The following is a 25,488-nucleotide window of genomic DNA, read 5'->3' as shown; positions in this document are numbered from 1 at the left end:
TGGACTAGCCTGCCACATCTTCATTTCACTCTGATTTTAGGGTGTCTACACAATTGAGCCCTCTGTAGGCAGAAAACTTTTATTTCCATTAAAAGACTTGGCATCCTTTTGTTCCTAAGACATTGCCCTGTTGTTATTTGTATAGATATCCAACTTCATATTGAGATCTGATGTATCTAATGTGTTTCTTTAAAGTGTTCCTTTAATTTTTGTGAGCAGTGTATATATATATATATATATATATATATATATATATATATTTTTTTTATATATATATATGATGTAAAAACATTGTGAAGACTCAGTAGGAATAATATTCTACTGTATCATATTAAAAATAATTTCATGTTCTTACTTACTGAGTAGCATGGTGGGAGATGATGCTCCACAGTGCTTAAACTATAGAAGCACTGGTCTCCTCCCACAGTTCAAAGACACAAAGTCATTTTGATTAGTATCTGTTCAATTACCCCAGAGCAGATGCATGTATGGGAGTCCTGCGATGGGTTGGCATTCTGTCTGGGGTTGGTTCCAGCCTTGTGCTTGATGATTTCTGCAATCCAACACTAAACAAAAGGGTTCATCAAAACAGATGTATGGATTCTTGTATTACATTCAGTCATATTTAAATGCACCTCATAAAGCCTTATTAATATACTAGACATTAAGCCCATTACAATAACGGGTGCTAAAACAGTAGTGCATAAACATTAGTAGAAACGGTCTATATTAAATGGCAAGGGACCTTGTATGTGGCTGTAATATGCATCACTGTATTGTGTGCCTTTAATTTTCTATCGCAGTAATACTGGTTTGTATTTCCGTAAAATGCCTGTAATGTTCTCTGACAGTAATACAGTGGAACCTTGGTTAACGACAATAATTCGTTCCAAAACTCTGGTCGAAACCCGATTTGGTCGTAAACCGAAGTAATTTCCCCCATAGGACTGTATGTAAGTACAATTAATCCGTTCCGGACCGTACAAACTATATGTAACTATATGTTTGTTTAAGTTTTTAAGCACAAATATAGTTAATTATACCATAGAATGCACAGCGTAATAGTAAAGTAAATGTAAAAACATTGAATAACATTAAGAAAACCTTGAACAACAGAGAAAACAAACACTGCAAGTGTTCGCTCTATAGCGCTATGAACCACTTGCTAAAAATACTTTTTTTAATGAGTTTTAAGCACAGGGAAAAAAATTAACATTTGAAAAAACCGTAATTTAATAAACAACCAAGAAAAGTAACATTGCAACATTGCACACACACGCCTGTGTGTGTGTGTCTCTCTCGTGCACCTGTGTGTGTCGCTCTCGTGCGCCTGTGTGTGTGTGTCGCTCTCGCCTGTGTGTGTGTGTGTCTCTCTCGTGCGCCTGTGTGTGTGTGTGTGTGTGTGTGTGTGTGTGTCTCCCTCGCGCACGTGCCTGTGTGTCTCTCTCTCTCTGCACAGGAGAGACTGAACACGCAGCCTCACGCATCGCACTTCACCAGAAGACACACACACGGACACCTGGACGCACACAGGGTTTTATTAAAGAGGATATTTCACTATGAACTGAACTAATGGTTGAATGTAATGTTTGTGGTGTTTTGTACTAGGCTTTTGGTCAGGAAATTACTCTCTAAAACAACATTTCCTCACTTGAAAAATAGCAATTGACAGTTTTCAGTAATCTAGCTCACAACCTAAACCCATTTAAACAAAACAGTTTACTGTGTATAGATGCAAAATATCAAAGGACCTGGAACTTGAAAATCACTTTGAATTTTTTATAAGCCATACATTACATACAAAAAGACCTTCAGTAATCCAAATTTCACTAAATACGTAAAATAAATTACCAAATAGTATAAAATTTTGGGTCCCCTTCAAACTGTGTTCATTTCACTTCTTAAAAAAGTTAGGAGAATGGGGATCAATGAGTTTTGCTGGGCTGAATGACCTGTTCTTGTCAAAATTTCTTCTTATGGTCTTATGTTTCCTCTCTACAATAACTTAACATTACTTTCATTTATGGGAAGTTTTTATACAGTCTAATCATCATGTTTCTGTGACTCCATGAAGGGATTGCACATATCACATATACTGCATACCACTTTATACTGAATTTAGTGAGAAACACTAAACCAAATGACCTGTGGGTGGACAACGTAAGGTATACCTAACTGTGTGATCCCTTTTCGGTAAGATCCTGATATACGGTGGCAAGACAGGCCATTTCCTCCACAGACTCCACACTTGTCTGCAGTTTTACTGGAATAAAGAATCCCATCACATCCCACTACCTGAAAAAAAAATTTAAAAAACAGTACTGTCAAATACTGTATTTGTAAAATAGAAAAATTTGTGGGTGTCTGTAGTTGACATGTAATACTCAATCATATATTATACTTGTACTATATACATTATATATATATTATAATAATACTTCTTTCAATTTATTTTTTCTCTTTCCTATTTCTGAAATATCAAAACATCTAAGAACAAATAATTTTTACAATTTTATAGCATCTATCTCATCAATAATTAGGATGTAGGGCATAAATGCCCAATTTCACACAATGCTATGCAAAATTAGAACAATGCAAGATAAACTCCAGATAACACATAATTGCTTTCCCTTTGTAAACAGGCATTCTTTCAAGTTTCAAAATAACAAGTAATCATTTTGTATTACTTTACATATTATTTCTGATGTATTAGCAAAGCTCCTTACAAAAAAAATAAGATCTGGAAATGTCCATTGCTCCCTTCATATTTTTAGTTCATCTGTTTCAGCTCTTTTTCATTGGTTAGCATGTACAGCATATTTATCTAAATAACAAATACTGTATGTGAAATGCAGCATCACAAATAAAGGACTGATGCTTTCTATCTAAAACATATAACAAAATAAATTGAGCATACATGTAATCTCCTTACAGTACTGGATATCTGAATTTCTAACCCCTTCAAGCAGTTTCTGTAATTGTTAATTAAATATTAGAAACAACAGGTCATTCAACAGATACCAAGTAGTGATTCTGATCTTATAATAATATAAACTAACTAGATAGCCGACGCCCACCATAGTATACGGCGGTGTAAGTATAGGAACAGAAAATAGTGCATTGCCTTTGTCAACCGTTTGTGTCAAGAAATAATCCATTGATAGGAACAGGCAGTTGCCGGATCCTAGATGATGTTGTACAAAAACCTGTCGACAGAGAAGATACTGTCGTTAATTATATAACAAAGGCTTAAGAAACAACCGTTGCAGTATAACGAAAATAGAAAGGTGTATGGGAGGCCGCAGGCAGCGTGCGGAAGGGTTTGGAAGAGGACGATTAGGAATCAAGAAATACTGTGTCACCTGCTTGTGGACAGGACTGGGTTTGAAGAGGAGCCGCAGGCAGCGTGGGGAAAGGTTTGGAAGAGGATGAATAGGAATCGAGAAATGCTGTGTTGGCTGCATGTGGGTAGGACCAATTTTGAAGTGGAAGCAGAACGAACCAGAAGAGAAATATACATAAGAGATAGGAAAAGGTAATCTGATGAAAGTTAACAAAAAAAAAGCAGATTTATTTTACTTTTTATGTTTTATGTATGTGTATATGGTTATGATCTGCTGGTGATAATGGTTTAAAGAAGGCTCTAACTGACAGGAAGGTTCTGAAACAATGTAGAAACACAAATAATCACTGTTTCTATACCATGACAGTGATTGTCAGGTTACACCTTAGACCAGGAGTTCTCAACATCGGTCCTGGCGACCCCATGTGGCTGCAGGTTTTTATTCCAACCAGATTCCTAATCAGTGACAGCATCTAATAGCACTGATCTCATTTATTTAGCTGGTATTTTTTTTCTCTCATTCTACATTCAGAAAGGAACAGCAGCCTGATTTTTACATTTATAAGACATTTAGAAATATTTTTGCTCTTTCTATAGATTTAAATGCTTAACTCTCTTTTGTTGATATTATTATATTCTGCCCTTTCTCTGTGCAGTTTTCCCCCTTCGTTGTATCTCGTTGTATGTCAATTAAAAATGAGCAGAGCAGACACCCTGGCAAACAACACACTGAATCATGAAATGCTGCAACTACTTTAGCGTCAGACCAACTAATTAGTAAATAATGGATTAATTAAACAATTAGAACACTTGGAAAAGTAAAATGAAAATAAAGATGAAAATATTGTTAAAAAGAAAAAAAAAATACATTATTCCCATATAACTGCTTAGTATATTTTAATTTAATTTTATTTTTATTTTTTTTAACCAAACTTAGTTTTCTAATTTCTATATTGTTCCCAAAACACAGAATTTGAGAAATATCAGTTCACTTAATTAGCCCAGGTGTCCAATTAAAAACAGAAGCAAAAACAGTTGCAACAAAACCTGCAGCCACAGTGAGTCCTCCACGAATGAGTTTGGGATGCGCTGCCTTAGACCAAAAGGTGGAGCTTCATATATGACATCCTTCTGAAATCTCCCACCACAGTTAACTCATATCAGCTCATGCACCCTGGCTTGTATGACCTTTCATGACAAACAAGTGTGGTGTCATTTTCCAATAGTGCAATGCCAAAGAAAGAAATGACTGCAATCATCTCTCTCTTACTAACCATCTCACTTACTATGTTAAAATAAACCATCCATACAACATTTGGGAAATCGAAGTACAGTCTGCTCCAGTTTCTACTGCAAACAAATGCCTCACTGGAGGAGTTTTTACAAGATGTTTTGGCTGAATGAAATTACAGGATATTATTTGGTAAATCAAGAAAGTGCACTGTGGTCCTTAATATTTGTCCTGAGGTCTGAAAATTTGTCTCCTTTATGTAATTTGTGGCAACTGCTAAGAAAAAAAATACAAAGGAAAACTACTGGCAGAAGCAGTCAAACAGAGTAACTAGACATGCATGTAACTCTAAGGACATATTAGGAGTCTGCACAAATGACAGTGGAACCTCACTGTCACCTGGCCCAAAAAATCTATGCAAATATAACACCGGCATGTACTATTTTTCAGTATTCTGTGTATCTTTTCAGGGACAGCCATACATATTTCCATAAATCAGAGCATACCAGTGGGGAACTTAATGTAGACAACAGAATACTACAGCCAGTGAACTTAACACCAATTCCTGTTGCTTGTACGAAATTCAAAATAAATAGAGCACAGGCTGGCCCAAAAGAAGAAAAAGCAGTTAGTAGTTTGTTTTTAAGAATGTGTCTGTAGAATGTAGGAAAAATATAATAAAACAGAACAAATAGTATTCATCCATCCATCATCCAACCCGCTATATCCTAACTACAGGGTCACGGGGGTCTGCAGGAGCCAATCCCAGCCAACACAGGGTGCAAGGCAGGAAACAAACCCCGGGCAGGGCGCCAGCCCACCACAGCAAATTGTATTCAGTAATATTAAAAACAATATACAAAACACACTGTGACTCTTACCAGGAAAAGCAGTAAAGAAAAAGGTGAGACATACAGAACAATATACAAAGTTGCCAACTAACTTCAATTTGTCATTTATATTTAATTGGGTTTTACATACAAATATACCATAAGTGAATTTTAGCAATAGTACCTGAATCTATCACCTTCTTAATCTGGTCAATATAATAATCAATGTGAATACAAAATATGGATTGTTAGATTGATAATTAAAATGTGCAGTTAACCCTTCTTTAAAAAATAAAGAATTAAAAAAATCTGAAATTTCAGATTAATGTCTTGTACTTTATTTTGATTAATATTTAATGTATGTAATGTGTCTTCTTTTTACCTCACACTTGCCCTCAATGCAGACTCCTTGAAATATCCTGTCTTTACAAGATGTGCCATCATGTGCGGGAACAAGCAGCTGACGTTCTCCATTTGCAGTAGTGCACTGAAGGTCACATGGTTTATTAGATATGTTAATGTAGTCATCTGTGAAGTACAGAGAATCTTAACATTTCTAAATAGTTCTATGAAACAATACAATTTTCTGGGTAATAAAATATAGTATAGTTAGTAAGGGACTAAAAGCATACAGTGATGAATTATGAAAAAAATGCTGCCCTCTTTAATATTAGGCAACATAAATAAATACAAATAAATAAAAAAATACAAATTAAAATAAATGAAAAAGAAATATTTACACAGAACTAAAATGGTAAAAACATAAACCTGTAATTCAAAAGTGGCTAGGACCACTTAAATATTTATGGTATATACATTAGTTAAAATACTATTTGGGTATTTACCAGGATAAAGTGGAATCCAAAGGTAGTATCTTCTACCAAAAGCCTTTGCGTTGAAGTTTGAACATTGCTGCTGTTTAAAACTAAGTCCATTGTCAGGGCAAACCTAAAAACAAACAGTCATTTTTAAAATGCACTACAAAAGAATTGTGAAAAGGGTATCACTACTTAATGTAAACTTGGTGTCTAGAAGGAAATAGGATAATGGCAACAAATAGGTTACTGTTGTTTTATAAAAACAGATTTTCATTAAGTGCAATCTCATCTGCTGTACTTCAAATTACATGGAGACTTGAAAGAAGGTAAGTGCACATTTTAAAAGCAAAATGAAAAAGAATACACAATGTATGAACACAATGTTGTAAATAAAGTTGCTTTTTTCATTTTCATCAAACAAACAATAAATGTAAAACAGAGCCCTGCAGGAACAGCAATCTTTTATGAAGTTTACTTGGTCTGCATATGAAATAAATGACTTCTGGGAAATTCTAATTATATAAACTAATTTTACATTAGGTGGTACAGTATTCGCATTGCAGTTTCATGGCTTAGGGAGAGTGAGTTAATATTTTAGCCCAGTCACTGTTTGCATGGTGTTTATATGTTCTGCCTGTGTCTACATGAAAACTGAGAACTTGAATTTTCATCCTAAATTGCAAACACATGCAGATTGGGTTGTCTGAGTTGTCCAAACTGGCCCAATGTAAGGGAGTGTCAGGGTGTAAATGACTATACCCTGACTGGCCATGACTTAGAAAAATTGGGCATAAGAAAAAGAAGGGCATTTTATCTTACACAGTAAATAAAATAAACTATGTCAATGAGAAAAAAATGTAATTGCTTTTTAATATAACTACCATCACGGCATTAATACATTATGGCGTTCTGTGAGATACATTTTGGAAGAAGCAACACTGAAACAATAAATGTTGTGATAAACTAGAGCTAAAGACCCTTGGTCTTATGAACACATAAAAGCAACAGATAAAAAATGTCAGAAAAGCTAAAAGGCAGTTAGAGTGAAATATTGCAGACTCAAAAGATTATTTCAGTATAATATAATAAAACAGAACAAATAGTATTCATCCATCCATCATCCAACCCGCTATATCCTAACTACAGGGTCACGGGGGTCTGCAGGAGCCAATCCCAGCCAACACAGGGTGCAAGGCAGGAAACAAACCCCGGGCAGGGCGCCAGCCCACCACAGCAAATTGTATTCAGTAATATTAAAAACAATATACAAAACACACTGTGACTCTTACCAGGAAAAGCAGTAAAGAAAAAGGTGAGACATACAGAACAATATACAAAGTTGCCAACTAACTTCAATTTGTCATTTATATTTAATTGGGTTTTACATACAAATATACCATAAGTGAATTTTAGCAATAGTACCTGAATTATCACCTTCTTAATCTGGTCAATATAATAATCAATGTGAATACAAAATATGGATTGTTAGATTGATAATTAAAATGTGCAGTTAACCCTTCTTTAAAAATAAAGAATTAAAAAATCTGAAATTTCAGATTAATGTCTTGTACTTTATTTTGATTAATATTTAATGTATGTAATGTGTCTTCTTTTTACCTCACACTTGCCCTCAATGCAGACTCCTTGAAATATCCTGTCTTTACAAGATGTGCCATCATGTGCGGGAACAAGCAGCTGACGTTCTCCATTTGCAGTAGTGCACTGAAGGTCACATGGTTTATTAGATATGTTAATGTAGTCATCTGTGAAGTACAGAGAATCTTAACATTTCTAAATAGTTCTATGAAACAATACAATTTTCTGGGTAATAAAATATAGTATAGTTAGTAAGGGACTAAAAGCATACAGTGATGAATTATGAAAAAAATGCTGCCCTCTTTAATATTAGGCAACATAAATAAATACAAATAAATAAAAAAATACAAATTAAAATAAATGAAAAAGAAATATTTACACAGAACTAAAATGGTAAAAACATAAACCTGTAATTCAAAAGTGGCTAGGACCACTTAAATATTTATGGTATATACATTAGTTAAAATACTATTTGGGTATTTACCAGGATAAAGTGGAATCCAAAGGTAGTATCTTCTACCAAAAGCCTTTGCGTTGAAGTTTGAACATTGCTGCTGTTTAAAACTAAGTCCATTGTCAGGGCAAACCTAAAAACAAACAGTCATTTTTAAAATGCACTACAAAAGAATTGTGAAAAGGGTATCACTACTTAATGTAAACTTGGTGTCTAGAAGGAAATAGGATAATGGCAACAAATAGGTTACTGTTGTTTTATAAAACAGATTTTCATTAAGTGCAATCTCATCTGCTGTACTTCAAATTACATGGAGACTTGAAAGAAGGTAAGTGCACATTTTAAAAGCAAAATGAAAAAGAATACACAATGTATGAACACAATGTTGTAAATAAAGTTGCTTTTTTCATTTTCATCAAACAAACAATAAATGTAAAAACAGAGCCCTGCAGGAACAGCAATCTTTTATGAAGTTTACTTGGTCTGCATATGAAATAAATGACTTCTGGGAAATTCTAATTATATAAACTAATTTTACATTAGGTGGTACAGTATTCGCATTGCAGTTTCATGGCTTAGGGAGAGTGAGTTAATATTTTAGCCCAGTCACTGTTTGCATGGTGTTTATATGTTCTGCCTGTGTCTACATGAAAACTGAGAACTTGAATTTTCATCCTAAATTGCAAACACATGCAGATTGGGTTGTCTGAGTTGTCCAAACTGGCCCAATGTAAGGGAGTGTCAGGGTGTAAATGACTATACCCTGACTGGCCATGACTTAGAAAAATTGGGCATAAGAAAAAGAAGGGGGCATTTTATCTTACACAGTAAATAAAATAAACTATGTCAATGAGAAAAAAATGTAATTGCTTTTTAATATAACTACCATCACGGCATTAATACATTATGGCGTTCTGTGAGATACATTTTGGAAGCAACACTGAAACAATAAATGTTGTGAAGCAACACTGAAACAATAAATGTTGTGATAAACTAGAGCTAAAGACCCTTGGTCTTATGAACACATAAAAGCAACAGATAAAAAATGTCAGAAAAGCTAAAAGGCAGTTAGAGTGAAATATTGCAGACTCAAAAGATTATTTCAGTATTCTAGTATTACAATAAAGATCAATACAGAAATGAATCCCAGAAAATTATGCGTATTAGGAACATTAAGAGTGAAATACAATATATAGAAAAGGAAAAGGCAAATGATCTCAACCCATATTTTTATTACATTTTCACGTGAATAAAATTTAAGGACTATTGGAAGTTACAGGAACTAATTAAGTGGGTACTAATCGATTGGGTTTTATTCATAGTGGTATTCTGTTGCTAGACCTGTGCCTCAAGTGCCACTAGAATAAAAAAGACTGAAATCAATTGCTGGAATCAAACAGCATTTACTAAGAATGCTTAAAGAATACTGTATAGTATTTACACGGACTATATACATATTTAACACACATTTTTCAGAAATCATAGAACTCTGTGTAAATGCATTAGTACTAGGAGCTTGCAGTTGTTGTTCCATTATGTTAAAAAAAAGGGATTACGCCAATCAAAATATTTATAGGTAAGAAAACGTAATGTACTGTATATCATGGATTAAAAAAAATACCAGAAGTTGTTACCAAAAAGATCAAGCAACACCTATCAAAGAGAAGTGTGTTAGTGAACAGCCAGCATGAGTAAGAAGGAAACAGTTCCACCAATGTGCTACAGATTTATCATTTTCAACAGAAGTATTTGATCAGTGAAGTACATACAATATTTATTGATTTTTCAAAAAGCTTTTGATAAAAGTATGGCATGAGAGACTAATGGTCAAACTAAAAGAAGTAAAGGATTAAAGGTGCAGTGTGATACTCATGAATATTAAATATGGATTTTCTAATGAATTAGCACTACAACCTCTGTTCTTTAATTTTTGTAAATCTTCTTCTTTTGGCTGCTCCCATTAGGTTTTGCCACAGCAGATCATTTTTTCCCATATCTTCCTGTCCTCTGCATCTTGCTCTGTTACACCCATCACTTGCATGTCCTCTCTCACCACATCCATAAACCTTTTCTTAGGCCTTCCTCTTTTCCTTTTGCCTGGCAGTCGTGTTTCTTTAATTTATATTAATAATCATTACAAAAATGCTACCAACTTGCTGATTAACTTTGCAGGAGATTGTAAAGTATGTGGAAAGGCAGATGCTCTGAAGTCAGTAGGATTATTACAGATGGACCTTTACAGAATTCAGATATTAGATGGATAAAACTTAATTTCAATAATTGTAAAGTATTACACATAGGAAGCAAAACCATTAGACATGATTAAACTGTAATATGGCTAATCTGAAATGTAAAAGAACAGCTTATAAGAAAGATATAATAATCATAATAGGCTTGTCACTGTCGATGTCCACACAGTGTGCTTTTAAGAAAGCTAGTAGGGTGTTGTGTTACTGAAACAGTGCTTTACCGTTTTATATTTTACAATTGTTTACTTTTGCTATTTAACAGTTTTATACTGTAATATTAATGGCCATTTTTTACAGTGAAAGATAACACAGTGAAAGTTAACACAGCAGAGGTAAGGGGGAGAGCAATTACCATATACTCCAGCAAGTAGTTTATGTGCCAGACTCTATGCATTTAGCTACTCCATTTTGTCCTGACCATAGGAAAGGTTTGAGAAGACTGACAACACAGATGACTATCCAAGATCTAGTCACATTTGACAGCCAGAATGATGCATAAGACTGGTCCATTTGAGATTGTTTCACTGCCGCCCATGCTGCTGCTGAAACTGTCAACACCCACATCTCTGCCAGGACAGGCTCAATGTTGCTTGTCTTAAACTGACATGCCAGAGGCCCTCTGCTCACACTTCCTGCAAAAAATGACCTTATAGCAATGCCAGGCCATACATAGGTGCTGCAGTTACTGTCCTGTTCTGAGGAATAAATGCTGATGTGCAGCCTGCTGTTTTATTGGCTTGTATTCTCTGTTGATCTTAACTCCACAGAGCATATTTGAGATACCCTGAATCACAATATTTGGAGATCTTGAACCTGCCAATGGTCAAGAACTTCAGCTGGTTCTTTTGCAACAATGAGTTCACATCCCAGAACTGCAGATTCAAAGGCTCAATGGCTCTGAGTGTCAGAGGTGTCAAGCAGTGGCGGCTATAAGAGGTGGTCTCACAAGATATTGTGGGATGGCAAGGTGTCGCTGTGATGTCACATGTGATGAAGACTATGGAGCGACTGCTGCTTCACGACCTGAGACCACAGGTCCGCCACGCCCTCGACCCTCTGCAATTCGCATACCAGGAGAAGGTGGGAGCGGAGGATGCCATCATCTATATGCTACACCAAACCCTCTCCCACTTGGACAGAGGCAGTGATGCTGTAAGAATTATGTTTCTGGACTTCTTTAGCGCCTTCAGCACCATCCAACCTCTGCTCCTTAGAGACAAGCTGACAGAGATGGGTAGATTCATACCTGGTGGCATGGATCGTGGACTATCTTACAGACAGACCTCAGTATGTGCGTCTCGGGAACTGCAGGTCTGACATTGTGGTCAGCAACACAGGAGCGCCGCAGGGGAATGTACTTTCTCCAGTCCTGTGCAGCCTATATACAGTACATCAGACTTCTAATACAACTCTGAGTCCTGCCACGTGCAAAAGTTCGCCGACGACACTGCTATCGTGGGCTGCATCAGGAGTGGGCAGGAGGAGTATAGGAACCTAATTAAGGACTTTGTTAAATGGTGCAACTCAAACCACCTACAACTGAACACCAGCAAAACCAAGGAGTTGGTGGTGGATTTTAGGAGGACCAGGCCCCTCATGGACCCCGTGATCATCTGAGGTGACTGTGTGCAGAGGGTACAGACCTATAAATACCTGGGAGTGCAGCTGGATGATAAACTAGACTGGACTACCAATACTGATGCTCTGTGCAAGAGAGGACAGAGCCGACTATACTTCCTTAGAAGGCTGGCATCTTTCAACATCTGCAATAAGATGCTGCAGATGTTCTATGAGGCGGTTGTGGCGAGCGCCCTTCTATGCAGTGGTGTGCTGGGGAGGCAGCATAAAGAAGAGGGACGCATAACGCCTAGACAAACTGGTGAGGAAGGCCGGTTCTACTGTAGGCACGGAGCTGGACAGTTTGACATCTGTGGTGGAGCGATGGGCGCTGAGCAGGTTCCTATCAATCATGGAGAATCCACTGCATCCACTGAACAGGATCATCTCTAGACAGAGGAGCAGCTTAAGCGACAGACTGCTGTCACCATACTGTTCCACTGACAGACTGAGGAGATCGTTCCTCCTCCACACTATAAGACTCTTCAATTCCACCCACGGGGGTAAACGTTAACATTATTCAAAGTTATTGTCTGTTTAATCTGCATTTTTATCACTCTTTAATTTAATATTGTTTTTATCAGTATGCTGCTGCTGGAGTATGTGAATTTCCCCTTGGGATTAATAAAGCATCTATCTATCTATCTATCTATCTATCTATCTATCTATCTATCTATCTATCTATCTATCTATCTATCTATAGGTTGTATTGTTTTCCTGTTATATTATTTTTCTTCAGTTAGGGTCAGATCAGTAAATATTTCATTTCTTTTTTCATCATTACACTACCAAGATATATTTATCTGCATATAAACTCTACTGTACATGTTCGTTAGGAAGTCCATAAAATAAGAAATCTGTTCACAGAAACATCTAAATTCAACTATCTATACATGCTTTTCACTTCATATAATAAATCCAGTGTACATACATATACAAACAAAAAATTCATGTTAACTTACTTGCTTTTGGCAGAGCTCATATTGCTTTGCAGGCCCAGTACAAAGAGTGTTGTTGACATTTTGAACTGTAATAAGCCTGAAAAAAAAATGATACAATAACATCTAGTAAAATACCTGAGATGCATAACAATATTACATACATACAAACATTTTCCAGCCCACCTAGTCTAATTGGATACAGGTGGGCTGAACTTATCCCAGTGACATCAAGCCCAAGTGTAGAACCAGCCGTGGACAGGATGTCAGACCATTACAGGCGCTAGTCATGCACACATCACATGGGTCCAATTTAGAATCACCACTTGACATACAATCCACAGCTCTTGGGATGTTGGACGAAAACCCAAGTTCTCAGAAGGAATCCCACAGAGGTGCATTGAAACTCCATACAAACACTACTCACTGTGTGACCTGCAATTCATAGTGTTAGTTATTATTGAGTAAATATTGATTTACAGTATATCCACTGTTGATTAGATATGAAAGACATGTTTATATTAAAACTTTCTTTTTAAACTAAAATAAATATTAATCAGCTTACACAAAATAGTAATGAGCACATTGCAAAAGTGCAAACTAAAATTCCTGAGTTCGTAGATAATCATTTTACATATTCTCTATCATTTTTAGTACATCTTCTTCAAAAATTGCCTTTTGTCACAACCCTTTAAATTCATCTGTACAAGTAAGAGTAACCAGTTACAGACTGAAGAAAGAGACTGCACAGCTATTCATCCATCCAAGCAAACTTCACAGAGACTCACTAGGCTGGAAATCAAACTCAAATTCCTGTAGCACTGAAATAGCAGTGTTAGTCACTATCAAACTGTATCTACAAGCTGCAAAATATTGAATATATACTATATAGTCAGGCAGGTGACATAGTGGCACAAAGGCTAGAGCAGCTGCTTTTGAGATGCCCTGTCCTGAGTTTCCTCCTACATCCCTAGAGATGTAAAGATTAAATAAATTGGCCTTGTGAGTAGGATTTGCAATAGACTAGTGCCTTATTCTGGGCTATTGCCTGCCTTGCGCTCAGTGCTGTCAGCACAGTAAGTGAGTTTAATATTTTTTTGTTATACTTTATTGAAGGTTGTTTTTTTAATTTTTGATTTTTTAACAGAAGCACTTATTGTTCTCTAACATTACTACTCTGTTACATGTCATGTTCAGCAAATGTAAAAAGTGATAATAGGCACTAGACCAACACTAGAACTAGATTTAGTACATTTTATTATTGTCTGCTGGTCACAATTACCATTTTAGATGCTGGCATCCCTAGAATAAGCTCAATGAGAGAAAACAAAATGTCTTAACATTTACTTCATTCGTTGAGCCCCCATGTAGACGACAGGCATTTATTTCACTTTCCCAGGCTTATTTTCTTGTGCTATCTTTCAACAATGCAGAACATCCAGATGTTACCTTTTCCTTTATTTTGTACTTCACAAGAGAGTGTTAATGGGAGACAGCTGGGAGCAACTTTAATCTCTGAGGTGCTGAGAAAAGTGTTGTGTCTGCCCTAACAGATCCTAGAAGTCTTATTTATTTTAACAGTTTAAACAATTACATTTGAAGAACTTGTATTACTTGTTTTGATGGCACCCATACGCTGATACTTTACCTTCTCTATATCACCTTTTAGTCACAGAATTATCAGTTAAAAACTGGAAAACTAGCCTTGGATTTTGAACGTAAGTTTCCCTTGAGCAATCACTAATGTAAAAATATATTCTCCATGTAATTAGGTTAGCTGCTCTTAAATCCAGTATTTTTCCAATTTTTATCTCTGACACGATGTAAAACAATCAACAATATCTAATGCGTTATTTTAACTATAAGCCAAATTCAGAAAAGGGTGAGTTAATAAGACACCTGGCTGTCACTTGCCTCCCGATCAACAAAACCTTAGCATCATTTTTATTATAGTGCAAAACAGCTGGAGTAATAAAAGGGTGAACGTGTTGGGCCTTAAACCAAACCATGCAAATGCTTTGGACAGCTTTGCTAAAAATCTGGCTACAATAAAGATTAAAAAGGCAGTTTTAACAAGGGTATACTATTTACGCTAATAAATTGTACCTGTGCATATTTGTGAGCTAGCAAGTGTTAAAGTCATTATTACAAGTTCTTAAAATATAAGTCAACACCTTAGCTAATAGTTGGCAACTAAGAATATGTTAAATGGATTCACATTTTATTTCTTAATCTGTTACCTTTTATTTTGTGAAAAATGTATATGTAGTACTTTTTTAATTTATTAAAAAAGGCTAAAATACCTACAATAATCCTTTTTGTCCTGAAGTTATTTTACTCTCTATACAGTATATGGCACTGCATTTAATTTCCCTTGCAAAACTGTTTATAGGACTCCCAATAAAATAATAATTGAATAACCACTTTTCAAAAGCAAAAGTAATATTTTGAAAGAATGCAGGCAAACGAAATGTTTATTCCATCGAACAAAGCCAAATAGTCCACTTATGGTTAACTTTAGTGGCTTCACAGATACTTAACTTGAAGTACATTCAAAATCCTTCTTACATTTTTTATTTTTAAAGTAAAAATACATTAATTCTTACATATTCTAGCCCAGTTATCCCGTTCAAGTGTCACACTGGGAGGAAAGCTGAAAGCACAGCTGGATGGAGCTGAAGTTAATTTTTAAAAAGGCAAATGTAGATTATGTCAAAACATACCAGCAAATTACTGTATCTGCTAAAATAACTAACACATCAATAAGGAATGTGCCAAGAACGATAGCTAGGGAAGTGCCGTAAAGTAAATGCATTTTCAGGGCAGTATAGCTTTCTAATACTCTAGCTTTCATCCTTCGTTTTGCAATGTACCTCACTGAGAAATCCATTATTTAAGATAGTAATTGATTTATTAGATTGAGTTAGTTAGGCTGGAAATGTATCTGTGCCTCTCATTTTGCAAATGCCTCGCTTCTTAGGTATTGTATTGCAATTTTATGTATTGGTTAGTCATTAGTATTTGCATTGCTTAATTTAATACAGAATTCTTATGCCTCTTTTAAATGGCACACAAGTTATTTTCCTATGTTGGAGCAGTTCTGTAGTTTTACACTGCTGTTATATCAGATTCTGTTTTACACTAACATGCAGTATGAAGGAGGACTGTTTATAATCAACAGTGATCCCCCAAGATTAAAGCTATCTGTGGACAGATTTGCATTCATCAGTAGCGATGTTGCATACTAACAGTAAGGATGAACAAATTCTCAGTGTATGTGATAGCACAGTGTAAAGAATAATGAGTTGAGTTGTGTTGTTGATACACCATACACCTGCTGAACAAAAACTGATGCGATCAAAAATTCAAAAGAGTGAAAGTTTATAACAGTGCCAGACACCATAAAGCTGGGCCAGGTAAAAATATTTCACATAGGGTAAAATCACAGCCTCTGCCAATGAAGTTAAAGTGTTGTATACTTTCAAAGCTGCTACTATAGTGTTTCACTTTAAATGCTAAAAGTCTGCCAGACACTGAAAATGTGCCATAAATTACATTTAAGAAAATGATACGGCATCGTGTCAGCTGTACACAGATGGGCGACTCTTGGCATAGTCCATGAACTCTGCAAGTGACCTCGGGGTACAGTGTGCTGTACACATTTACTGCAAGATCAAATATTTTTGTTCAGTTCTCCTATAACAATTAGGAATAAATAGATAGTTACAGTACCATTGTTCCACTATATCCTCCCAGAACATCTGAACTAGGCTTAATTAACAATTGACTGCACTTGCTGAAAACATTATTGACTCAAAACCATTTATGAACTTTATGAACAGTTGTACTTGTTTTTTGTTTATGATTACATGTTTCTAAAATACTGTTCATATGGTTGAAACAAATCTAATAGATATAAAAAATTAGAAAAGAAAAATGGCAAAAGCAGGTTTCGAGACATAATAGGGTCATTCAAAAACAAGCTGAAACACCAACAGCTGTCATGTATTAGTGTATGGATGAAGCACTGTACAATAATACTCCACATAAACGAATAAATAAAAGAGGTTTCTTTTTATACATGGAAAACAAACTTTTATATTGCATACTGTATACAAGTATGCACTACTTGCAGGTAATCGAGTTGACACTTCACATTGTTGATACAATCTATTACAGGCCATTTTATTCGGTAGCAGAGTGGAAACACTTGAAGCAAACACTTACACAGCATGACGACAGGGTTTTTAGGTTTTGTAATCATGTACCGTTTCTGCTGCAGTCAATAGTTGGGCTGGAGCTAACTCACAGTCAACTAGAGGTAGTGTGGTTTAGTTGCTAAAGCGGTTTAATCCCCAGCTGTTTAAGTCCCTGCACTGACTCACTATGTTACCCCGAGCAAGGAAACTGTAAAAATATCAGTACAATGTTGTAAAGTATCCTGATCCTGTAAATCACCTTGGATGAAGGCATCAGCTAAATAATAATGACAAATGATAATATCCCTTGGAGTGTTCCAGGCAGGTTGTCCTGCCACTACCTGCTTACAGTCTGATGTGTCTTCCGGTTAATATAATGTACCTAGACTGAATCTACTTTTAACATTTTCCTTTCAACTACTGCTACCTTCTCCTTAAATTACATTTTCTAATCTTAATTTATCGTGTTTTATACAAAGCTAAAGCTCTGATCAGGAACATTACTCTTATCAACCTGCCAGGTTTTGTGGCTAAATGTAATTTTTTGCAAATATTGCAGTATGGTAAAGTGTACTAGAACAATTATTGATCATTTCTCTTTTTGTGGTGAATTATGCTGTTTTCCTTGTTTTGATTTATACAAATGTATTTACTTGCTATCCACTGTTTTGCACTACTAATACAGTGACATATGCCCATATTCACTCACACTGGGACATTTTACATTAACTAACTAACCAAACAAACATTTTAAGATATGAGGAAAAAAAAGCAAAAACCTGGAAAAAAAAAAGCCCATTTAGAGAGAGAGAGAAACGTATAAAGTGCAGTATGTACAGATGGAGACTGGGTCAGAATTTGAACCTAGTTATTTAGAGCTCTAAGACAGGTGTCCTAACCAACAAGACACTCTAGGCAAATTCAGAAAGAAGGATTATTACCGTATATACTCACGAATAAGTTCTCCCACTGATAAGTCTGAACTTGCTTGTACAGTATAATTTCTGGTATTTTATAATGTCGGTCGTATAAGTCGAATGCGGTAAACTCACTCTGTTGGCACAAGGGATTATGATATCCTAATGCCCACCTGTCCACAGAACGCACTGCCTTTTTTATTCTACGTGGGTGCGGCAATGCGCCGTATCAGCGTGTGCTCCTAACCTCTGTCTGTCTATTGTGCCTACGTGACCACACGGTATTACCTGAACAATTCCAAAGTGACGTGTGCACTGATTTGTGTTTTTTTGTATCTCACACCCTCATACACCTTTATCGTAAGAGCATCCCTTATCTACGATGGAGCGTTCAATCAGAAAAAATATGAAGCTGGTTTTAAATTAAACATCGTTGAAGTAGCAAAAGAAATTGGTAACTGCGCTGCTGCAACAAAATTCGATGCGTCTAAGAAACTGATGAGAGATTGGAGGAGGCAAGAAGATGGAAAGAACAAAAAAATTAAGTGTCGCATTTTTGAATCGGCATATAAGTCAGGGTCTGATTTTATGATCGATTTTTCGGGTTTCAAGACCCGACTTATACGCGAGTATACACGTTACTTATTTCTGTATTTTATGATTTGTTCAAAAATAAAAAGTAACCTAAGAGAGAGTAATCCATCCATTCATCTTCCAAACCTGCTTTATTCTGGGCAGGGTCACATGGAAATCTGACGCCTTTCCTAACCACCATTGGGCACAAGGTAGGAACAATCCTTGGACAGAGCATCAGTCTATTGCAGGGTGAGCACACAGACACAAATGCACCAGGCTCGGTTTAGCATTGTCAGTCTGTGAGAGGAAACCCACAGACACAGAGAGAAACTGCAAACTCCACACAGAGGACCATATAATATTCTATGCCGCATTATTTACAGAAGAACCCTTTTTCACAACTGGAAGTATCCCAATCCAGTCTCTCTAACTTTTTTGGAAAGCAATGTTCTACATTATCTCAAAAAGGAAAATAAAAAAAAAATCTCTTTATGTGTATCTAAGCATCTATTCAGAATTTTACCAAAACTTAGCAAGAACACATTAACATATTCCTAAAATAAACATGCTGGGACTGTTGCTTAACATTTTTTTATTTCACTCTCTGTTTTATCCTATGCAGAGAATCACTTCAGATTGATCTCTTTTGTTTGGCTGCATGCAAAGTTTCACAAACTGCTTTCAAAGTATGCTATTGTATTGCTATATTATCTTTATTTGTTTCATTAAGTTGTGCTCTACAGTATTGTAAAGTTAGGTTGCCAAATAAATAAAATAAAACCACAATCAGCGTCATCAAGATTTGGATGAAGAGATCTGTAATTTACAAATGTCACATCACAGTCAATATAATGACTTTTGACAAATTTCCCAATATTGTTGTTTATGATGTTCTTCACTAATTCACATGAGATCACATTCCTGTGAAATTGTAACTTTCCAAGTGTTTCAGTAATATAAATTCATTATGGGATATATAGTCTAACAGACTTAACATGGTTTGTAATGCTAAAAAGCCCTGAAAACAGTTGATATATTAAACCGCTATAAATCTATTCCTCCCTAAGTTTTTAGTGCCTACATTTTAGGAATATTGAGTTTAGCATTTGCTAAATCACCTGATAGAAATAAAATTATATCAAAGATAATATTTAGAATGACATTTTTGGTATTTCAATATTTTAATATACAGTATTAGTTTGTTCAATATTAAAAGAACATGATGTGCCAGAGAATGATTACAGGGACTATAACTCAAGGCTGAATGGCAGAAATACTACCTAGGTAATTATGTCATGCACTATGGGAGCAAAGGAATTTTAACTTTAAAACTTTTAACTATAATCATTGTTAAGTTGTACTAAAGTGGAGAATTATGTTATTAAAGATTATTATTAAATAACAGACTAAGAACAAGAACCACCACCATCTGTGTATCTGTATCCCTTTTAGTTTTCACAACAGGCAATGATTAAAACACACACACACACACACACAGACTGATTTAGGAAATCTACTTTGTCCAAGAATAAGTGTACAGAATGTTGTGATTTGATTTTTAGTTTTCATAATCACATTAATCATAATTACCATGTATTTCAGTAAACCTGCCTCCCCCGTGACCCAATGACAGTCATGATGACAATTTTAAAACACGACTTTCAATAACTGTTTACAAAGGAAAGGAAGTTTTGAAAAGTATATGTGGACTAGCTGTGCAACCCATCCAAGAGGAGATGAAATCTAAGTAATCAATGTAGACCTCAGCGTTAATGTTTCTAGTACACCATGCCATGTATATATACTCAGCAAAAAAAGAAACGTCCTCTGACTTTCAACTGTTTTTACTTTCAGTAAACTTAATGTGTAAATATTTGTATGAACACTAAAAGAGTCAACACCATAAGACATAAACTAAAAATGTTTCACAATGTGTCCCTGAATGAAGGGAGGCTCAAATTCAAAAGTACCAGTCAGTGTCTGGTGTGGCCACCAGCTGCTTGAAGTACTGCAGTGCATCTCCTCCTCATGGACTGGACCAGATTTGTCAGTTCTTGCTGTGAGATGTTACCCCACTCTTCCACCAAGGCACCTGCAAGTTCCTGGACATTTCTGGGGGGAATGGCCCTAGCCCTCACCCTGCGATCCAACAGGTCCCAGACGTGCTCAATGGGATTGAGATCCGGGCTCTTCCACTGCGAGGATGATCAGCTGTCCTTCCTGTGTCCCTGTAGCGCTGTCTTAGGCGTCTCACAGTGCGGACATGGCAATTTATTGCCCTAGCCACATCAGCGGTCCTCATGCCTCCCTGCAGCATGCCTAATGCACGTTCACGCAGATGAGCAGGGACCCTGGGCATCTTTCTTTGGGTGTTTTTCACAGTCGGTAGACAAGTCTCTTTAGTGTCCTGCGTTTTTAGAACTGTGACCTTCAATGCCTACTTTCTGTAAGCTGTTAAGGTCTTAACGACCATTCCACAGGTGCATGTTAATTAATTGATTATGGTTCATTGAACATGCATGGAAAACATTTTTTAAACCCTTTACAATGAAGATCTGTAAAGTTATTTGGATTTTTAAAACATTACTGTTGAAATACACAGTCCTGAAAAAGGGACGTTTCTTTTTTTGGCTGAGTATATGTCTCTGTTATATACCATTTGGTATAGGATTCGTAAAAGCAGTGTTAAAGTTTGTGATGACAGAAAAATTGCAATCAGAGGGACACACAGACACTAATCCCTTTTATTAAGGTGGACTGTAGTCTGCACCTGTCTTTATACCACGGGTACAAACTAATAAAAATGAATTTTTAAACCATCCTTTATTAACTGCTCCTGTGAATAAGGAGCATTAACCAATACAGTGGGAAATGAAACATAGCCCAAGACTTTCTTGCTTTGCCCGGCCTACCATCTTATTGTTAATGCATATTAAATAATCACCACTTACATATGCTAGTAATTCTTTGATAGTATCATGATGGGATGAAATTTAGTCAAGTAAGCATTAAAACTATGTACCTTTGCTGTAGACAGTGTCTTTCTTGGGAACGCACGCCACCACCACACGTGCGAGAGCAAGTTGACCAGGAGCTCCATTCTCCCCACCATCTGGCAACGTCTTGGGAGTAGATTTGGTCCACCTCTATCCCTTCACTGCTGCCCTGACAAAGAACCAGGTAATCAAACTTATTACACAAGGTTAAGCAATTTACTCCAACAGCAACATTAAAATGCCCCATACAACACACAAGTAGGGAATATTAAAGAGTTATACAGTTTATACTTGATGTGAGATTTTATTCCACCTGCAGGTTAACAGCACGCACAAAGGCTGGTGTCTTCCTGTTTCACTAAAAGAGTTCCTGTACTGTATGTCTTTAGACATAAGTGCCAACTCTCAGGCAGTGTCCTTCCCATTTTTGACTATACTTTCAACTACATCCCAGAGGAGTATTCATGCCTTTATAGTTTTTTTTTTGTCTCATGATGGAAAGCAAATCTTCCTACACTTTATTTTCCTAAGATACTACCCTATGGGGAAATGTATACTCAAATAAGAAGAGACGCTGTGATTTAAATCTGAAACAGAACTCAAGCTTGGCCACAAATCTCTCCTTTTCACTCTTCTAAGAAGTACAAAGAGGGGCCAAGATTTAAAAAAAAAAGAAAGAAAAAACTTTGACGTGACTTTTGTGAGTTATTGCCCAAGAATTGAAAGGGGGTGGGCTGCAGGGAAAAAAGGCGAGAACACAGATTTCAACGAGAGCCAGATGAAAGGGTGAACATTTGTGGTTAAATTAACCTGACTCTTCTTGTCTAGACATTGAGCTAATCACTCCTTCAAGCACTACTATAACAGGACATGAACCACTTTTAAACACTGAAACAAAAGTATTTGCTTTCAAGCAATAAAATGTGATGATTCTTATGCTTCAAGATAGAATCGATCTTCTCCGAAGTAAATGATTTGATAAATTAAGAAATCATCATGATGACCATTAAATATTATAATAAAACAGCGTTTATTAGGTACTAGAAGTGAAACACCCAGTTTAATAAAGTTTAATAAATATGAGAGAAAAATTAAACAATGCTTTAAATGCCAAAAAAACTAAAATTCACAAGCAGAATACTGAACACCATCAAAACATAGACAAGACTATGTGTTTCTCAGCCAAACAGCAAGTACAAATATGAAGACAACATTATATTACTCATGTAATATGCAAAAAAAAAATGTCACCTAATTAATTATTGGAGATTATCATTGATGAAATGAGCATTGCCAGATCCTACCAGTCCCAAATCAAAGAGCCAGTAAATATCTACTGAACCTATTATTAGGCTTTACAAGGCTTACTGTATTATTAGTGATTTAACATGTAGCACAGCACAGCATTGTCAAAGAAGATTAATCCAATAGTCACGAGGCCCTGGAGACTAGGCCAACAGCACCAGGTGCAAGGCAGGAAATAGCTCTGGACAAAGGGCCAGGTAACCACACAGCCCACCTTCACATCCACTCATACTAACAAATCGTAATTGTAAACCTAGAACACTGGATTTGTGAGGCAGGCACTGTGCACCCCTTATTTAAGATGTAATATGATAAATTCTTGCACTTCAAGAAAACATCACTACATTAAGGTATAAAAATACTATTATTTTGATTACATGTACACCAGAGAATAACAGCTTGTGAAAATAGAAAAAGCTGCAGATTGTATTCACTTCATTTTTGTGTATTTAAAGCAGTGGTGGGCAAAGTCATTCCTGGAGGGCTGCAGGTTTTTGCTCCAACCCAATTTCTTAATAAGAGGCACTTGTTGCTCAAGTAACACTTCTGCTTCACTTTAGTTGTCTCACTTGTTAATATTTTGAACCCTTATTGCTGCTTATTTTAGTCTTAAACAGTTGTATTCTTTGTTTTTAATTGTTCCTTATTAGTAATAACATGCAAATGACAAAAGAGACCAGCATTTCTCCATTTCGCTTGTTACCATTTACACCTGTGTGTATTTATCATGCACTATTGGGTTTAATTAAAAACTTGGAAGGAAAGTGAAGAGAGAAAAGTGAAAGAATGAGAATTACTCCTCCATTTTAGCCTTCAGATCATTTGGATGATATCCTTAGAAAGGGGAAAAAGGTCTAAGATATGAGAATTACCTGACATGGCAGAGTTAAAGCACTAACATGCCATGAAATTAAATTATTGGCAAGAATTGCTTTCTAATTAAGCAACTGGGTTAGAACAAAAACCTGCAGCCACTACAGCCCTCCAGGACTGACTTTGCCCACCCCTGATTTAAAGGATAGTTCATGTTGTGTCATTCAAAATTCTTGATATTAATGCAAATAAAATTTTATATTTGTGATAAACAAAAGAAAACTTCCAGATGGTTCAGTAGGTACCTTACTGGTACATTTAAAGGGACTAATGAACTGGGGATACATTTATACTGCAAAATGGGATTTGGATCAAATGTGGCATGTTGCACTTGATCCAGATTACATTTAAAGTGTTAATACTAGTAATTTGAATCTAAATGTTCCTTTTTATTAGATTATGCGCATATGGACAAGACTGTTACAGTGTAAACTTACGCATATCCCAGCATCCACTGCACATTTTAAGAGCTTCTGTGTTAGACAGCAAACAAAAAAGTGAAACATAAATAAGGAGCAAAGTCACATACTGGAGGCCTTACTACTGTATCTTCTCTCCCCTCTGAGACCAAAGACTCTTAAAAGACTAACTCCAAACTATACACAATCTATAAATGGGATCCTGAAAAATTTTATGGCCTTTACCAACAACCCAGGGGGCTCAGATGAGACCTAACATGTGAGAGAAAGACTGCAACAAAAAGAAAAAGAGAAGGAGAGAAAGAATAACAATGAGTAACACAAGGACTTACTCAGTTTATAGGATCTGCTTGATGTAAGAGTAGTAAGGGTAATGCAGTGTCTCTTGTCGTACTACACTATATTCTAGTGACAATAAATGAGGTGACCACTTGTTTTTGTCTCTGTGTATTCCTATTATCTATTGTACTTTGCAGATACAAAACCATATAAACTCCATTCAGGTTTTTGTACTATGAAGATGTGCTGCAAACCCCCAGGTAACCATGCCACCTTAAAGAAAACCATCTTAAAATATTCACATTTTTATTAGACCAATATTTAACTGCAAAAATTAGAAACACATTTAATAAATGCAATGTCAAAGGAACAATAGTACGAGAAAACACTTTACACTTAACATTTTATTTTTTTAGCCAAGGCAAGTCCTTCAATGATTTTTATAATTAATCCAGGCAACTTTTTTTCTCTCTTTACAAAAGGTGAGTCAAATGTTATCATTCCAGTCTGAACACAGAAAAGTTCCCTTACATTTTGTTATTCATTTTGGGGACTTGGAGGTTATGTATTATTTGCAGATAATTATTGTATAAAAGTAGTGTCTATCACAGTGTACAGACTAACAATTTTGAACCCTCTTGAATGAGGTTTTTACTTTTCTTTTTTAGTTTCAAGCTGGAAAAATACAATCCTCTCAATAAACTCTGAAGCACAATTACATTTACGGTATTTCTGAAGAGGTTAATTTTACAGGTCAAGAATGTGCACTGTACTAATGCAGGAGTAACATTCTAAAATAAAAAGTTTTTTAAATATCACTTTCCCTATTATTGGAAGGTTGCTGAACT

The 25,488-nt window shown here is 35.8% G+C and overlaps 1 protein-coding gene across 9 annotated transcripts in view; it reads right to left on the bottom strand.

Annotated features, from left to right (window-relative positions):
* The window catches only part of si:ch211-267e7.3 (ADAMTS-like protein 2), a 67,588-nt gene that overhangs the window by 30,081 nt on the left and 12,019 nt on the right, over positions 1-25,488 (bottom strand). For 4 of the 9 annotated variants that reach the window (XR_005630453.1, XM_039734795.1, XM_039734798.1 and 1 more), the window contains exons 2-7: positions 21,791-21,933; positions 13,101-13,176; positions 8,303-8,405; positions 7,840-7,985; positions 2,172-2,295; positions 471-566 (exon numbers count right to left, since the gene is read on the bottom strand). Coding sequence is in view for 8 of the 9 variants with exons in the window: in XM_039734795.1 (XP_039590729.1) it covers positions 471-566; positions 2,172-2,295; positions 7,840-7,985; positions 8,303-8,405; positions 13,101-13,176; positions 21,791-21,933 (688 nt within the window). In the remaining variant the exon portion in view is untranslated. Of the gene's footprint in view, positions 1-470; positions 567-2,171; positions 2,296-5,786; positions 5,933-6,249; positions 6,455-7,839; positions 7,986-8,302; positions 8,406-13,100; positions 13,177-21,790; positions 21,934-25,488 lie in introns of those variants that run through there. The other 5 variants (XM_039734796.1, XM_039734797.1, XM_039734800.1 and 2 more) reach the window with 4 other exon arrangements.

The sequence above is a fragment of the Polypterus senegalus genome, chromosome 14, assembly GCF_016835505.1.
Source record: "Polypterus senegalus isolate Bchr_013 chromosome 14, ASM1683550v1, whole genome shotgun sequence".
NCBI classification, from domain to species: domain Eukaryota; kingdom Metazoa; phylum Chordata; class Cladistia; order Polypteriformes; family Polypteridae; genus Polypterus; species Polypterus senegalus.
The sequence above is the reverse complement of the archived record's forward strand: the minus strand, read 5'-3'. Positions and strand labels throughout refer to the sequence as shown.